Below are 18,633 nucleotides of genomic sequence, written 5' to 3'. Positions count from 1 at the left end.
AAAACAACTTTCCTCTATGGCAGCATCATTTGCCGTCTGTATGAAATACTCAGAGTATTGATTACAGCAGAAGTGTATTTGCAGTTTTTTTTCTTTGTGTTGGTTTCCATGTGTCCTATATAACTGGGCATGTTTAAAAAAAAGTCTTTCTCTAGCTCCTCAGAGAAAAGCTCAGAAACCAGGAGGCTTGATCTGACGTTAGCATCGCAAGATCCTCAGAGGGACACATAGCAGAAGTAGGCCTCAGCTAAGTTCACTGAGGAAGCTGTGCATCCATTAGCAAGACCCAGATAAGTGCGTCATGCAGGTAGCTCTGGCACACATCTTCGTCATTGCAGACGCACAACCCAAATTTTTTTCTCTGTCTCACATTTACGTGAGTGAGTGTTTTTTAGTTTAGTGTAAAATTTGTTTTATTAGGAATGAGGAATTGTTGGGAGATGTGTAATGGTGTACTGCTATCGGTGTGTACAGTGTTAAGGATATATGAAATTTGCTGCAGCTGAATGCAAGCATTTTTTTCCCACCCTCCACCTCCCAATGGTTTCTGAATGAAGAAAGGAAATTGGTAATAGATTTACAGGAAGTGGGGAAAAGAAGAACAAACAAACATATAAAAATAGTCTGAGAAAAACCAAAAGAAAGTATGACTGTCTCAGTATCTAGGCTTTAACCCAGTTTTCAGCTTTAGAACACATATGGGGAAAAATTATTAGAAAATTACTTCTCTTTTCATATTGTTTTACCTGTATGGCAGTATTTTATTTATTTATTTTTATCACCAGCAGGAGTGGATGAATCCTGCTGGGTTTTTTTTTGTGCATCTGTATACTGGTGCAGAAATATTATGCTATTCCATCCTTGTGTACATCTGTATAAGTTTTGTTTCTAATCTTATAGGTTTACACATTTTTTGTTGCCTGAGGTAAAGGAAAGGTGATGGGAGTAGTAAAGCAGAGAAGGTAGTGGTGCAGAGATATTTGCAAATGTGGAACTGAATTCAGAATACATTTGACGTGTTTATTTGGGCCTGAATTCCCGGTAGGACATAAAGGCTTATATGAATAAATCTCTCTCTCTCTCTCTCTCTCTCTCATTCTATCTCTCACACACACACACACACACACACATTCAGAAACACACATATGCACCATAATGACATCATTAGAAGGGCTAAAGTAAGACCCTCTCAAGAGAGTCTATATTTAGAGAGGGGCAACAAGCTTAACTTTTCCACTTTCTCACTCTTCACTGGGAATCATTTTGATGTAAACAGAAGAGAAACTGTTGAACTTAACATCATTTAATAAAAATAAATAAATATATGTAACAGAAGCACTCTGCTTTTGAGAGGTGAATGATCTCCTGTCCAGTCAGTTCACTAAGAGCTAGTACAAATAGCAGCTTATAGTGAAATGGCTACAGTACAAGACCTAACTGTAAATGTAAATGAGTCAAAATGGGTGTTTATGTTTATCTAGCATAACCTATGGGAGATTATCTAAAAATATGATGGGCAGAATGCAGATTTGCGGCATAGAAGTGCTATCCAAACATCCAGTCATTACTTTCCTGAAATGCTGTATGTGGTGAAGTCAGGAACTGGACCAAGTTACTTGAATACATCGTATTTTTCTTTTCCGAGAAGTGAGGGAAAACAGCGAGGATGTGCATGTTTATTGAGCAACAATTTGCGTGTGATTGACGCAAAACTCATGATTCCACTAGGTAGCAAACAAAGATTTTTTTCAGCTGTGAAATATTTACATAAACATTTGTTTGTTTGTTTGTTTAACAATAATTGACTACAAGGTATAAGTAAGAACATTGATATTTGACTACCATGCAAAAAAAAAGACATATTCTGTTGAACTTGAAATGCAGCATTATGGGAACGTTTCTACAGCTCTTACAAGTAAAATCTTCCGTTAAATCTGCAAATGACAAAGAGGCCTCACTGGTGGAGTTTTTAAAACTTTCTTTCAAAAGGGATGCAACAGGTTTAGAGTTGTCATTATTTACAGATTAATATCTCACTGTAAAGTTCGGTATTTTCACTGCACTGTTGGGAGGCGCTTAATATCTGCTGAGCCTGGAATGTTATTTTTACAGGCCGCTTTGTTTCATTTCTTGGTCTTGGAAAGTAGGCTTGTGCTTCAAAGAACCCTTTTCTCTCCACATCACTAAGAAAATAATTTGAGCAAATATGAAAATGTGTCTTAGGTGAAATTTCCCTTGAAGTCTGAAAGAACTAAATCTGTCACTTCCTTGTGAGTATGTGCACTTGGGTTTTGTTTACCTTGGGGAAAAGTTTCTTAAAGGAGAAGGTGGTGTTCTTTTTTTTTTTTCTTTTTTCTTTGCCTATATGTTCTTTCAACAAATATATGTCACAAGTGAGCAACTTCGGCCCAATGATTTGGTTTTTTTTTATTTATTTATATTTTGGTTTACTTTTCTCCAAGAAAATCCGTGACAGTCTTGACTGCAATTCATATCATAGGTTTTGATTATTTCATGATCTTTTTCTAATACCTTACCTTATCTGGAGTACAAGCTCATTTACAGGGATGTGTATCAAAATGTGTGGCGTATTCTAGAATTAATAACAAAAACAGGTGCTAAAAATGTATAATCAAGAAGATTTTGTGCTTTCTGGTTTCTCTATAACATGAGAAGTTGCACTGTGGTTTTTTTTTTTTTTTTTTGTATTATTACTTCAAGAGAGAGGAAAAGGAAAATTTTACGCAACACCATGGATTATTTTTCTATAACAGCACGTCCTATCTTCTTTCATTTCTTATTTGATTGAGTAAATTTGGTCCAGTTTTTAGAAGCTCTTGTGCAGTTTGAAAGTGAGGAATTCAAGCTCCTAGCATTTCCTTATATGCACCTAAATTCTTAGTTACATTTTTAATATTGAAAAGAATTTGCTAGTATGCCTGTTTGAAATCTTAGTTATTTAGACAGTGGTGTGTTCTGTTGACCTTCATGATCTGAGAGCATTTTTTTTTCTGAAAAGAATGAAGCATTGTTCAAACAAAGTCTTGGTTACGTGCACTCCGTGCCTCTCCTCTTAAGGTCATAGTCTTTTCAGCAAGAGTGAGACGTGTAGACAGGATCTCTCGCTGTAAAAATGCCTTGACAGCATATTAGCTTGCTTCCTGTGCTCTCTGCTACTACTGTATGCGAGATACGATGATAATTTCAGAGCTCAGTTACTGTGTGCCTTAGAAAGAATTTCTGTAGATGTTTAATGAAAGGTTAAAGATGAAATACAGTTTCTAAATCAGCAAAACGGAGCTTAACAAGAGGAAAAATATGCCATGGGGTGCAGCAGGTAGCATTTCAACCTCACAGTCCAGGGTCCACAGTGTGATTCTGAGCTCAGATTAATGCCTGTGTGGTTTTGCATGTTCTATCCACATGTGTTTCCTCTGGGTTCTCTGGTTTACGCCCTCCTATCAGAAACATGATGGTAAGTGAATTGGCAATGTTAGTTGCCCTCTGTGTGTTTGTGTGCCTTGTACACAGTTTCCACTGATAGACTTCAGATCCACCTTGATGCTGACCAGAATTAAATTGAACGGATGAATAAAACAAAACAAAAAAAAACATGAGCAACTGTTAACTCTGTTAAGAAATATTGCTAATTATTTTCAAATGTATTTTTGTTATAATTCATTTTAACTCTACTCTTTTCCAGTAAACCTGCTGGGTTATGTTGACATCTAATGGCAATTTGATACATCAAATACAGAACAGACATAAAATTGTGGAGCTTGAAAATCTAATTTCTGAATTAAAAATCAATCCATCCATTTTCTGTACCGCTTTTCCGTCACAAGGAACCTGGAGCCTATCCCAGGCTACTCGAACAACCTATTGCAAGAGTGTGAATCACACACACATACATTCACACACTACAGACAATTTAGAGATGCCAATCAGCCTACAAAGCATGTCTTTGGACTTGGGGAGGAAACTGGAGAACCTGGAGGAAACCCTGAATGTGCAATGCTAAGCATGCTAACCAGAAAAAAAAATTTTTTTGAATGAAAAGCAGTTGTTGTTTTTTTTTTGTTTTTTTTTTACAAACAATTACATGTAATGAATATTCAAGACATAATATAGTTATTAATTCAATATTAAATTCTGGCCTATGCCTAGAAATGAGTGAACAATGTGCAGTCTTTCCTCTTCACACAATTCATTCATTAATCTTTTCCTGCTAAATTTAAACTATAGTAAAATTAGACTGTAATACCAAATTGAGCTAAAAAAAAAACAAAACAAAAACAACAGACTGGCATCATAAGTCTCTCTATTCAGTCAAGTTCTTTGCAGATACTCTGCAAATTTTTCACACATGTAAACAATCGGACTGCGTTAGAGGTTCAGTTTCTATTACTTATGACTCTCCTGATCCTTATCCTGGCACTCTTTCAAATAAGCCCGCATGGTCTAACTACTTCATGTTCACTAGCTCACGTCACACTCCGTTGTGCAAAAGAAGGCTAGCTGTGGAACGTGACCAAGTTTGCGGAAAACCCCTACATGCCTCTCTAACACTAACACACACCCGTTGGTGATCAGCAGTGATGATTGCGGGACCGGCCCTTTAGTCCAAAACAACATTCCTCCAGCGACTTTGCCATAATGCGATGCCACAAGATTAGAGCCATACACGTCTGGTCTTCTCCTGTGCCTACGTGCTGTTTGGCCAGCGATGCTCTGCAGAAGGCTGGCACGAGCCATCACACATGCTCACACACCCTCATCAGCGGCCTTCCTTCCCCCTTGCAGACCAAAAGGAGTTGAGCCAGACAGTGAATTTGCAAAGCAATTAGGACTTCCTCTGTTGATTTCACGGGTTGATTTGGGTAAAGTAGGGATGAGTGATATGGCCCATTATGAGGTCACATATAATGAGGTCACATAAAAAGTGCTAATGCACTTATATGGCCAAAAGTATGTGAACACCTGATCATCACACCCATATGTGGGTTTTGGGTAGACTGTTTGAAGCCAAGTTCGATGGGAAGAGGAGTGGCCTGAACAAAGCCCAGACCTCAACCCCTCTGCGCACTTTTGGGAGGAACTGAAACACCAACTGCTCGCTCAGTAACAGCAAACGATAAATAAATCTGGAATGGATGTTCAAAAACACATCTGGATGAATGAACAAACATTTGACTTTTTAATTTTTGTTCAAGTGTATGTGCTTAAGGGTAGTTTTTCATTCATCCTTTCATCAAAGTAGGAGTTTTATTACTTATGTAACTTCCTAGATTCATTTATTTTGTTACTTCATTACTTTAATTATTCAAATACTCAGGAATGATCTCACTTCCTACTGATGTATTTGTAATAAACATCATCCATCCATGCAACAAATGATTAGATGACATCGATTTATGAGGCTAAAGTTCAACTTTTCTTCAACTGGAATATAGATTTCTTTCAATTCCTAAATTTTTTACGAGCATTTTACAAAATCCCACTTTCTTATTCTGTGTTCTTGCTCTTTGAAGAATGATCCTTGGGGTTGGTTCATGGTTGTCATGGATGATTTATGGTCCCCTGTAGACAGTGGCCACGGGTGGACTTGGTCACGAGGCAGTGTTCAGAGCAACATTTAATCCCCCAGCACTTTAAAGGGGCTTTTAACTTCTGTGGCACTCTTGTGTAATAAATAATCAGTCCTTTAACTCACAATTACTGCTGGACAGATGCACACCCCCAAACTCGTGTGTGTGTGTGTGTGTGTGTGTGTGTGTGTGTGTGTGTGTGTGTGTGTGTGTGTGTGTGTGTGTGTGCGTGCGTGCGTCTGTGTGGCTGGCAGGACGTGTGCAGCTGCAGCTAGACATTTCTAGGCAGATAAATGAGTTCTGCACCCAGAGTCTGTGTGCCATCTATTGGAGACAGCAGGAAAGTCTGCCCAATAAGTAGGTCAAAAAGAGTGGGAGGGGTGACGATGAAGACAGAACACTGGAGATCTGAAAGATCATTATCTCACACTTCACTTATAACTGACATAATGGTGGCAAACTATTGTTACAAATGTACCTTTGCAAACATTTTATCTCATTTAGTCAGCCACTGAACTATGTTGGAGACCGTTTCAGCCATTTAAGCTATTATTCACTGTTAATGAATTTAACCAAATCGGCTTTGCAGTCCATTTGGAGTTATAGTAAAATCAAATTGTACATAATTTAGCATATGCTTTTTAATTCTTTTCTTTTGGTAAGATCAGAAAATACAATGGCTAATGCTGACCAGTGACAAATTAAAGAAAAAAAAATTCTCGTATGGTATGTGTCTATTTGTCCCCTTAGATGGATGCATCAATGCAAATCAATTCAAAGTTCCTCTGACTGATCATCATCTTTCTATCCTAATGTGAGTAGTCTCTTACCAAATGAATCTGCCCCATCTATAGTACAAAAGGGCTTAGTGAGACGTTCATGGAGGATGAAATTGATGTAAATCATATTCTCTGACCTTCATATTTATAAGATCTAATCCCACCTTAACACCTCCGTATGTATGGGAGATTTTAAAGTGACATGTTAGTCAGTGTTCTCTCATCAAAACCACAGCTAAGGGAATAACTTTTTAGATTTTTGTTCTCCAGTACAGTTCTAAAAGCGTATACATAGGACCACCACGCTGCCACTTCTGGGCCCCTGAGCAAGGCCCTTTACCCTCAACTACTCGGTTGTATTAATGAGATAAATGTAAGTCGCTCTGGATAAGGGCGGCTGCCAAATGCTGTAAATGCATGAAAATCTTTGCCAAGTATTGAAGCTGTCCTGGCAGCTTGTAGCAGCCCAACACCTACCTAAGAGTCTTTATGTTGCTTTTTGTTTTATTACCTGTCTGTACATGTGCACAGTGCTTCGTAAGTGATTAAAGGAGGCACTTCAGTTTTAAGTTCAGAATTACAATAATTAATATGGGTTGCATAAATATTTATGGGACTTGCTCAAATGTCTGGTTTCCGTGAGTTGTGTGAGCTGTATAATAGTGGTGTGCACACAAAACATGAAAAGACTTTTTTTTTTTTTTTTTTGCGCAAGTTACCTGCAATTTGTGGGACATTTGCTGATATAATTTCCTGATGTGGAAAAGCTGATATCCTCTCTCAAAGAATGCTGTTTATGCAGTAACACAACACATTTTCATCGGTGGAAATGTACTCGACAAGCAATTAATGTGTTTTTGTGTAGTTTTCGGCCACTCTGTGTATGTGGATACAACTTAAAGGCTCTTTCTCACGACCGGGCAAGTATTTGCATGTTGCAATAGGTTGCTTCTTGCTATTATTCAAGAAGAGAACTTTCCTGTCTCTAATGCATAATATGTTTATACCGTTTAACAGGTTTGTTGCAATTAAAGTTCAATGATGCAATTTAAAAAAAAAATGCATTATCCTTTTTATGTTAAGTTACTTAGTATGTAAGTAAACTGATTTTGAGTTTTATCTCACAGTGCATGTTGAGTTATGCTTGATTGAACTGCACATATATACCCTTAAATATTAGGGATTAATGTCTTTAAGTGTTTGGGTGCTGTGTTGCTTCCAGTTCACAATGTGGTTAAAATGAGCACAGGGCAGGAAGTGCTGCTGGGAGAGATCAGGTGTAATGACAAATATGAAACAGCAGGTGGCAGACATCATGAACTGCTTAACAGCCTGGAGACTGAGAGAAATTGAGGCCATTTTCTCTCTCTCTCTCTCTCTCTCTCGCTCACTTTCTCTCTCACTCACTCACTCATGCTCTGTGTGTGTGTTTTTGTGTTTGTGTGTGTATGCACACACCTATCAGACAGACAAAATGTCCCTGTTTCTCCTCTGCTGCAGGTTTAATTTCCCTCTTTGTGCTATTCCAGTGCAACATTCATTTATTCATCTGCTAACCTGTCTGAACTCTCCTGTCCTGTGCTGACAGGACTGCTGTAGATACCTGAGGAGCTTGTTAAGGACTGGTTCTATATAACTCCAGGTAAACAGTTTTTTTTTTTTTTTGCAAGTACGAACAAGTTTATTGTTGTGTCTTTTAATATGATTATAGACATTCTTTTTTTTCTTCTTTTTTGTTGCATGTTGCCCTACTAACTGAGACAATGTTCTTAAAATATTCATGTTTTAATATAACCTTATTTGAATATTTTTCTGGGGCATACACTATATTTAACAGAATGCTGAAGAGCTGTGCATTCTTTTGATTTTATAACAATGTAGTTATATATTATATACAGTATATTATTTATTATTATTATTATAAGCATTATCATAAGCATATTATTACAGCATTGGGGGGTTTGATTCCCATCTCAGGTTACATAAATTATGTAACAATGTGTGAGTTAATTACAATAAGAATTAAAACAAAAAAGTTTAACATTTAATTCCTTATTATTTTCTGCTACTTTTTTTTTGTAAAAAAAAAAACCAAAAAACAAAAATTCTTTCTCCTCATATGACACAGATCTGTGTTTTTCATAACAGTCTGTGCTCCAAACAGACACAAATCAGATGAACTGATGAGGAATAATGAGGAAACAGCCAGTGGCATTTGAGCATGCTTGTTTTTCTGATCAGATTTGACCATAAGCAGCTTAAGCAAAAGCAAAACTACAAGCAAAAAGCCATAAGCAGTATGCAGTTTGAGGTCACAGCTGGGTTCACTTTCATTTGTGGTACCTGATGGAACAGGCAACTTCAGATAGCTTCACAGTTGCAATGTACGTATGTTAACTTGTTTCATTTTTTTTGTTTGTTTGTTTGTTTTTACAGTAAAAAGACTCTTGGTTTGTGTTATTAGATGCAACTTGCATCAAAAACAAATTATTAAAGCAATTTGAGTTACTTGAGCGGTTCAAAACTAAAGTGGCTTGTATGAAACATTTAGGTTGTAAATTTAACATAAAAGGATATTGATTGCTTTTCACTGTATGCGATTAATCTCACCTTGTATTCAGCAGAGCTCATCAAGCCGTAATGTGAGTCTGCTCAAGTGCATGATGGAGTCAGGGGATAATTGTCCAATATTCTTCAAATTTGGTCAAATCGTATCTTACAATAAGCATACACAATTTCTACTCACTGTTTTTTAATGCAGCCTTATGATACAAAAATAAAAACAAACAACAAACCCACAAATAAACAGAAGATGGCAGCATTGCACCAGAAAGACGCCTTCTTTGCTTTCCGGCTTCTCTATACTGCCACACTTGAATGTGAGCATGTGTGTTGGTTATGCATGCTCTGCTGCCTCATCCCCTTGTGTACACCCATACACATCCATTAGCGACCTTAGCGTTGGCGTTGTGCTTCATTTAGCAGACTCTCTTCATGCATAAACAGGTGAAGTGAATTTAAACACTTATTTAAACATACCCAATGAGTGACCTTACTGCAGATATGAATGACTATACAAACCTGTACAAACACAGACATATTTAGAAGCCTGCTCATGGTATCAACAGCCCACAAACACACACAATCACACACTGGGATGAGTCTGGCCCAAAAGGGGATGGAGGTTAGAGAGGGGGGAGGGGAGGTAAACATAGACGGCATCTGTTATTAGACAGAAGATGGTGGATAAATTGAGTCTGCTGATGAGTTTGCTTACTTGTCTGCTTACTTAATTAAACATGTGGTCAACCTGGGCTACACATGATTAAATGTAGAGAAAGAAAACATTACGACTGATGAGACAGAGGATGATCTAAGAAGACAAAGAAGGAGAGGTGGACTGTGGAAGTGAGATGTTCACATGGATTGGAGTTTTCTGGAAAGAGTCAGGTTCATAAAATTCCTTGCTTTGTTAAGTAAAAAGCCTGGAATAAGAAACTGAAATGGTTGAATGGTGACAACTTGATGCTTAACCATTAATGATTAGTTCAGGATTATATGTACGGCAGTCTGGTGAATGGTGGCTTCATATTACCACTTTTGACTAGCACCATGAACATTAAACAGTTGAGACACATCTGTTTTTATTCCAATGCAGTGTGAATAAATGCATTTTCTCTGTTTTATACTGTAGCTAGATTCTGCCTTCACTTAAATAATATAAATGCATGTGATGGGATAAGACACAGTAGAGTATCTGCTACAGAAGCTGGTTTCAAAAACTAGTCTCTGAAGTTCAGTCAGGCTTTTTTTTTTCATATGAATATGTTGATCTGCTCTGTTCTGCTAATATAATGATGATAGAGCATATATGCTGGAGGCATCAAAATGTTTTGCTAATTTAATAGAAAATTGTATCATTCCCTTAAAATGGGACGAGTGGATTTTTAGTCATCTATTCCAGGGTAATTCTGAAGCCTCGATGGTTGTCCTCAATCTATCGTATTGTACGCCCAAGACCCTTTTCTTGATTTTCTCACACACCCTCTATATGAGCTCCACCTCCTCATGTTAAATCAATCACCTTTCTGTCTCATTGTCTCTCCTCCCTCCTGTGTTCTCCTCTCCTCCCCTCCTTATGTGTCTTTCCATCTCCGTCGTCTGTACTGCCTCCTCCCACAGTGGCACGAGCGTTTCCGACATGACGTCAGAGTGATGATTATTATCCAGGCACAGAGACACTGAGAAGGATGGAAAGGGAGAGAAATTGATACGAGATGGAGAGCTAAAGGTGTAGTGTTGACTGTCGGTGGATCCTTGTGCAAAGAAAATGCTTAGACTAGGGGTTTAAGATGAGCTCTATGAGGTTCAGGACAGGGCTGCTGCTGTGTCTGCTAGAGTGAGAAAGAAAAGAAAGAAAAGCACTTGGAACATGGACGGGCATCTTTCAGTTCACTTCATTAATCCCATTCTGTTCTGTTCTGTTCTGGCACTAGCTGGCACCATAATGAGGTGTGTGTGTGTGTGTGTGTGTGTTTAGGTGCATGTGTGTATTCCCAGTGAGGGCGCTGAGAGAAGCTGTGAGCTGTGTGTTGTGTGACGTATGACTGCGCCTCAGGGATTGGCTGTGACATCAGCAAACCTCCCTCCCTCTCTGGCTCCCTCTCCCTCTCTCTCTCTCTCTCTCTCTCTCTCTCTCCCCTTGCTCGCTCGCTCTCTCTCTCTCTCTCTCTCTCTCTCCCTCTCTAGCACCCTCCCTCTTTAGCTCCCTTCCCCTCTCAGCCTGGTTTGCTTTTTACCTCCTCCCTTTGAGCATCCTATGAAAGCCGCAGTGACTAGCAGCAGCAGCATCCATGGCCTAAACACGCACGGTCGAGCATTAGGCAGGCGACAGCCGCTGGGAATCTTTTGAGCACGGCCGTGGTGCGCTGCCTATCTAGCTTTCCATCTGCTAACCAGGGGCTTCTCCCCCTCCTCCTGTCGTTGCAGGCTCCTTGGAGATAGAGGAATGCAAATCTGCAATCATGATGGAAGGTAAGGGTTGTGTCTGCTCATGCTTCATATATTGCTTGTTCTCTCCCGCTCACTTCATATATTGCTTGTTCTCTCCTTTTTGTCTCTCACTGTATGTTCAGCTTTAATCATGTGGGGTGGCTTTAAATGGAATAAGCTCTCCGGCTATTTTGAGTGGCTTGCCATTCTGGTGTCTTGCATATCATGCTCGGTATAGAGCTAGAGGCTACTCGCTATCTTAAGCGCACACACACACACACACACACACTCATAGAGACACACATATACACACGTTTTAGCAGGGATAATTGCTGTTTTTCCCCCTCGTTTCTCCTCTCACCCCCTTCCTTTGGCTTGGTGTGGTAAAGGATTATTTGGATTTCACAGTTGCAGCTTATGTGCCCAGCTGCCTGGGTCAGAATTCTCTTTGTATCAGGAGTTTATTTCACAAATACACACCCACGCACACACTTATGTACACTCACTCACTCATACACACACACTCACTCACTCACATACATTCACCATACAATAGAACAGAGCACTACTGTAATAATGTTTGTGCAGGTCTCTTTTTTTCCAGAGAGAAAGTATGTTCATGTTGGTATGTTGTGCTGTGAATGTGTGTGTTGCTGTCACTGTGTGCCATCAGCTGTATTTTTGGGAGTGAAATGGAGGCTGGCTTGTTCCACATGCGATGACGGAGGTTTTATGTAATTCCCTGATGAGAGCATGGGTTTAAGAGAGTGCATCCTATTAGATCAATATCAGTTGTTTCATGTGATTTTGTCGTGTTTTAGGTTAAGCAGTGCCTTGTGTGTTTCTCATACTGTTTGGCATATCGTCCAGTTTTGTATGTTTAATATGTTACATGTGTGCACAGTCTCTTAGACAGATTCCTTGTAGTGTATGTGTAGCATACTTGGAAAATAAAACTGATTCAGTTAACATGTTAGGCAGCAAAGCACAATTTCTTTTACCTTTCAAATGTTCCTCAGCGTAATATTAATTACTATGTAGGTAAATCTTTTATTGGCGCAAGATCATTTTTGTGCGTTCTTCAGGTACTGCATTATCTCAAAAGTGTGAAGATAAGTGTCTTCCCCATTAATTTTATGAGTATTTCCACATGTAATGTGATTAGAGTATTAAATAATGTAATATAAACTTTTACGTTAGTTATTTTGCATGTGGGTGAGAAAGAGGGTGTGTGTGAATGCACATAGAACATATAGGCCTCCATCCTCTCAACACTACTTGTGTTATTCCTTTATGTTCTCTCTCTACTGACATAACTAGTGTGTGTTTGTCATGTCCGTGTGTGAGGGTGTGTGAGTGAGTTCACCGAGGTGTTTAGGTGTTAGATAACAGCACAGGAGCAAAAAGCGACAGCGACAGGGACTGCATCCAGATAGCTGCGTGACATGAAGATGAATGTTGCTTAGCGTTGCTAGCACAGGCTTAGCAGTGTTTCCTGGATTACCTGGGGGTGTAAAATAGGAAGCTAATCCACTTCTCCTAGTGCTTTCTAAATTCTGAACCCTGTTTGTCTGTGTGAGAGCTGGAGAATAAGGTGACTTGAGCGATCTCAGGTTTCTAACAGGCCTGTGGTTTCTTTCTTGGCAGAGTCACTGCAGCGAGGTCTATCCTACTGAGCAAAACAGACTGGGGAAGATCGCAGGGTTTTTTTTTTACATAATTCTTGCAGGGATGTCAGTAGAGGGTCAGATTTTAAATTAGAAAATAAAATTCTTGAAAGCTTTGGGGAGTCTCTTCTATTATTTAAGAGTATATTAGCCTGATTTACCAATTTACACTGTAAATTAGTATCTGATTTAAATCCAACATAGAGGCTATCTTTGTTTAGGCAGGAAAGCCAGCTCTTACTATATTTGTTTCATGTAAATGAAGCTTAAAGAATGTATTTTATATTGTGAGAGAGGCTGCAGATCCACCCTTTTCCAGCATAAAATGGTTGCATGAATAAATTAAATGAAGATATTACTTAAGAGATGCAAACATGGATCGAACTTGGAGGGAATTCCCACCTATTATTTCCAGCATAATTTGGCGCAAAGGTATCCAGAGTGTCCATTCCAGTCCAGAGAAACATGTCCATTCTGATTTACTGTGCAGGTCTTTACAATAAATGTGATGCGATTTCTGATGATTCACTTGAGATTAAAAGTGAAGGTTGTATGGTTTTTAAATCTTCCTCTCTTTAGTAGAGTTGCATGCAGAAGAATGTTTTCTCATGTGCATTGTGCGACAGCCTTCTCCATCATCCAGATTAATGGCATGGCTGCTTTTAATTCAGGGTTGTGTCTTAAACAGTATTCGTTGCACTAGACAGGTTAGATGAAATGCATTGACATCATAAGTGCACTAGAATATTATTTAGTAGTGTAGAATAGTGCAATTATTGCCTTCCCATCAGACCTACAGAAGTGCTATGAGAATATCACCTATGTAGGTTTATTCGACTGACACATTTTTTCATGCTAAAGCAGAGCAACAAAGGAAAAGATAGGGATGTGTAGACAAAATACACACACTAAAGCAAGTTCTGCATACTATGTAAGCTTTAAATACACACAGTACAGAAACAAACATGCCAAAAAACTCATTTCTTAGCCTCTAGCTAGCCCATGTTAGTGACAGTTTATAGGATTAATAGTCTATCAAAAGTTCACACCCAAAGTGAACAGAAGTATCGGTCAGCTTGCTCTTGTTGAGTTTAAAATGCAAAAATACACAACCCCTCCTGTTAGCCACTAGGTAATCAGTAAAATGGCTTAACAACTGGTTAATGATACAAATGGCGTAATGAGAATAAATTGGCTGCCCTCTGTTAGCTTCGCTAAAAATTACAGAGCAAATAAATGCCTTACAGGTTCAATAAACATGTTCCATCAGTCATGTATCCTCTTGCCTTTTAGATTTAACTGATCCACTATCTCACACGTTTGCTTTGTTTACATTCTTTCTGTGTCTCTCTCTCTCTCATGATTGGCTGTGGCTCCTGCCAGTCACTTTGTAGATGGACTTCTATTTTTCAGTATGTGGTGATGTATCTGAACTGGTGTTTGTGTATAAATTTGCATTCACTGCATCAACACAGGGTACAATATAACAAGAGCACAATATTAAAATATTGTTGGAATGTACATTTGGAAGTGAGCTCCTATATCTCATATCTGAAATCATTAGAGTAAGAGTAATACTATAGGGACTGACACTCATGATCCTACGTGTTAATACTGCTGATCCTGTTCAACATAAATGTACAGTGTTATTAAATCAACCTCCATTTATTCAATTTCACTGCTAGGCTTTAAATCTAATTTGCTATTTCTGTCATATATAAAAATAGAGACTGCTGACAAACTAGTCCAGGGCCCTGTAGTACTTGCTGACATAGTCAATATTGCAGTTTTATTTTTTTTTATAGTATCATATAATACCAACAGCAGTGACACAGGAGGGTTTTTTTTCTTGACTGAAATTGTGTGTGCAGTTTATTTTCACTTTTTGGGCTTTCTCTGCCTCTTGCCTTTTATTCCGGTGTCATCACAGTATATTTATAGAAAAGTATTGCACTTTCTGTAGACACTTTGACTTTGCACAAAAACAGGTTCAATGTATTATATAAGGCACAACTATAAGGGATTTCTCTATTGGAACATTTGTCTTAAGGAAAAAAGCAACATCATGAACAGTTTTTTACTGCTAGTATTTCAATGAGTATACAGTGGACGTTTTGGTCTTTACAACTGAATTAAATATTTAATGTTAATGTAATTGTAACAATATATTCAACATAGAAATTAAACAGGAAACATTGTTTCTCAAAAGGAAAAGACAAAAACAAGATAAAAGAAAATAATACATAAAAATGAAAGAAAAAGAAATAGTTGTATATAAAATTGATGCATCACTCTGCAGTTTTGGTATGTTATGGAAACCTCGTGGCAACCGGTGTGTATTTCAAACTCGATTCTAATAGTTGTGGTCCTGGTAAGGTGTGGTGAAGGTGGAGTGTTTTTTTTGTTTTTTTGTTTTTTTTAATAGCAGACCAAGCTATAGAGGACTTACTGGAAATAGTGTTTGTGGTAGATAGTATTTCCTGCATTACAGCTCAGGATCTGGCCCCACCCAACACCACCCTTGTGTTTGTGACCACATGTTCACTTGGGTCACTAAAGTTTGCGTAGGCAAAAGCAGTAAAGAATTCCTATATGGATTAGTAGTAGAGGACTGAACTGGGTCAGATTTTATTTATTTATTTTTTATTTTTTTTACTCTAGTGTCATTTTTTTCAAATGATTATTGTCCACGTTCTAACAGGTGAAAACACCAACACACATTCACCACTGCTGTCTGTTTTTCTTTTTTCTTTTTCCTTTTTTGTATGCGTTTTGTCAAGTCATTTGGTCTGTGTTCAGATTCAGATGTCTACCTCACTCCCTGTAGCCTTTTTAAATTTGTAACCGGAGATTCATCTGTCTCTGTCTCTCAGGTGGGGCGAGAACAGAGCAGTTATGTCATTTCACTTTACCCTTAATGAACCTGAAAACACTGAACAGGTCATATGCTATGAAGGCAAATGTATTTTGATTCATATAATGCTTACAGAATTGAGCAGCAGGAACATGACGTAAGGAGAAAGGAGGGAGTGTGTGAAATGGCTTGTGTTGTACAGCAGTAATGCAGGCTGCTGGCTGCACTGGCAGTAGCTGACATGAGAGTAGAAGTGTTTTTTTTCCCCCAGCATACTAAAACAAACAGAGAGTAGCCATAGGGCCGGCATAGAAGGAAATGGCCTTGCTCTGCCTGAATGAATAGAAACATTACTGTGCTGCTGTATGAGCAACTCTGTATTTACACCCAAGTTTGTCATTTAATTTAAATTTAATTTAATTTAATTTAATTTAATTTGTTGGTGTATTTATTTTATTTTATTTTATTTATTTCACAATTTGCCACCTTCGAGTGCAAGGATTTATACCATGTCTATAGCGCTATAAGTTATAAACTATAAGCTCATATCATGGCTCATTTACAGGGATTGGTACTCTGGATGACCAAGCCTAACTTTGCCTCATTTATCATGCTGGATATGAACATATTTATTTGTAAATCGTTCAGAGGAGCATTAAGATGAGAAATGTGTGATTCATGAAAAATCTGTAATTTCCTTAAAAACTAACAAACAAAAAAACCCCTGAGTTTCTGTAAATTAATGCATGAGAACACTAACTAATGTAAACCTTGACTGATTTCAGATCCTATAAATCATGCTAAATCATGAGTATTTTCTTATTTCAACATTCATATTTTTTATTATTATTTATTTTTATTTACTTGTGAAACAATCATTTTATAATAATAGTACCGACTAAAGAAATTTTCCATAAAAAAAATAAAAGAAAGCAAGCTTGGACTTTTATATACTTGTTATAAACATAAACCAAATCCTAAAACTGGTGGTCTCTTGTATGACATTCAGTAAGTTGGATTCAGATTATTCATTTGCAGAGTTTGTGGTTTTCTTAATGCCTCTAGGTAGATTGTTGCAGTTTGATCTTTAACCTTGAACTAAAGTGGACATGACATCAGGCCTGGGCCGTATGACAAAGATATCATATCACAATATTTGAAGACATTTCTTTAAAAAAAAAAAAACAAAACTGAATGCAATCATCACTAGCTAAAAGAATTTATTATCCAATACTGCTTTTTTCCATTTTCAAAGATTTAAAACTGTATTAAATTGTAAAGCTGCTTTTAATCGAAACTTTTTTTGTTTACTTTTTTTTTTTTAAATACAGGTAGGATATCCTGTATGTATTAATACATATTTTATCAGGATATCAATATTATATTATATCCCAACATGTCATTATGATAATACAGTAATGCACACTGGGGGGGATTTTTAAAAATTTTTTTACAATCAACCAGTCAAACCTGCTTATTTATAGGTTTTCAAGATATACATAATATTCCAGTTAGTGAAAAAATGTATTTTGAAATTTCCCTGTAGACTCTGTCAGGTTTGTCTAAATGTGTGTGTGTGAGAGAGAGAGAGAGAGAGAGAGAGATGGCCAGCAGGTTCTCACTGGCCCCAGATTATATCTATACTCCAAACATTCTAAAATTTTCTCACTGCTGTAACAGATAATTACAGAGAAGTAAACAAAAAACAAATAAATAACCAAAAGAGATGGTGTATGTGAGAGAGAGAGAGAGAGAGAGAGAGAGAAAGGGAGAGATTGGCTGGAAAAATAAATTATGCATCACAAAGAAAAGCATGGATTGGTTCAGAAACCAGTGAGATGTCAGTGAGATGGGTGAAAGTAGAAAGACATGTATATGTGAGGAGAGCAGGGCTGCTTCATTTAACTCTGACAGAAAGCAGTGATCAGAGGTGAGGGAAGAGAGGAAGTGACAGTAAGAACAGAAGAAAGAAGTCTTTGTCCTGATGCCAATTACTGTTGAACCTTTTTTGTGTCACCTTAGGTGTATGTGTGTGTGTGCGCACTGTACTGTCTGGACTGAGGAGGATTCTAAATTGAAGTTATTTTCCATGGTAAACAAGCTCATGATCTTTGTCGTTATATGTACGTCTAAGTAAACTATACCGTACCTATGCTAAGTTTGGTTATTTTTATCAGTGCATCAACAATCCCAAACACAGACATGCTGATGAAGCTAGAATGAAGACTAGCTTCATTAATTAATTAATGAAGACCATTTAAATGGTCAAATGCAGTCAACACTCAAGTCATTTGAAAGGACACATAAGTTCTGTTAGTTTGGCTGTTTTATTTCTCTTCACATACACTATACGGCCAAAAGTATGTGGACACCTGATCATAACATCTATATATGAGCCTTCCTTGAAGCAGGATACACTAGAATCTCTTTATATGATATAACATTAAGATTCTCCTTCACTAGCACTAAGCCTAGCCCAAATCTGTTCTAGCATGACTGAGTACCTGTGCACAAAGCGAGGTCTGGAAAGACATGCCAAGACTGGAGTGGGGAAACTTTTGCGCAGATCTGTGACCTCAAACACACTGAACATAATATGGGTGAACTGGAAGACTCTGCACCAGGGCTTTTTAACAGATATAAATCTCTGACCATTTGTGCTCTTGTAGTTGAATGGGCACGTCCCCACAGCCACAGTCCAAAATATAGTGGAAAGCCTTTTCAGAGGAAGCAAAATGGGAACAACACTGTAT

At 37.8% G+C, this 18,633-nt stretch overlaps 1 protein-coding gene across 16 annotated transcripts in view; it reads left to right on the top strand.

The window, feature by feature from the left end:
* sgip1a (SH3GL interacting endocytic adaptor 1a) overlaps positions 1-18,633 on the top strand; it is a 71,294-nt gene that overhangs the window by 3,979 nt on the left and 48,682 nt on the right. For 6 of the 16 annotated variants that reach the window (XM_058403100.1, XM_058403099.1, XM_058403104.1 and 3 more), the window contains exon 1: positions 11,138-11,401. In XM_058403100.1, coding sequence (XP_058259083.1) covers positions 11,392-11,401 — 10 coding nt within the window. In that variant the 5' untranslated portion in view covers positions 11,138-11,391. Of the gene's footprint in view, positions 1-7,903; positions 8,010-11,137; positions 11,402-18,633 lie in introns of those variants that run through there. The other 10 variants (XM_058403109.1, XM_058403112.1, XM_058403110.1 and 7 more) reach the window with 4 other exon arrangements.

This window comes from Hemibagrus wyckioides, linkage group LG11 (assembly GCF_019097595.1).
Source record: "Hemibagrus wyckioides isolate EC202008001 linkage group LG11, SWU_Hwy_1.0, whole genome shotgun sequence".
Classification (NCBI taxonomy): domain Eukaryota; kingdom Metazoa; phylum Chordata; class Actinopteri; order Siluriformes; family Bagridae; genus Hemibagrus; species Hemibagrus wyckioides.
Note: the sequence above shows the minus strand (reverse complement) of the source record. Positions and strands in the feature narration are given on the sequence as shown.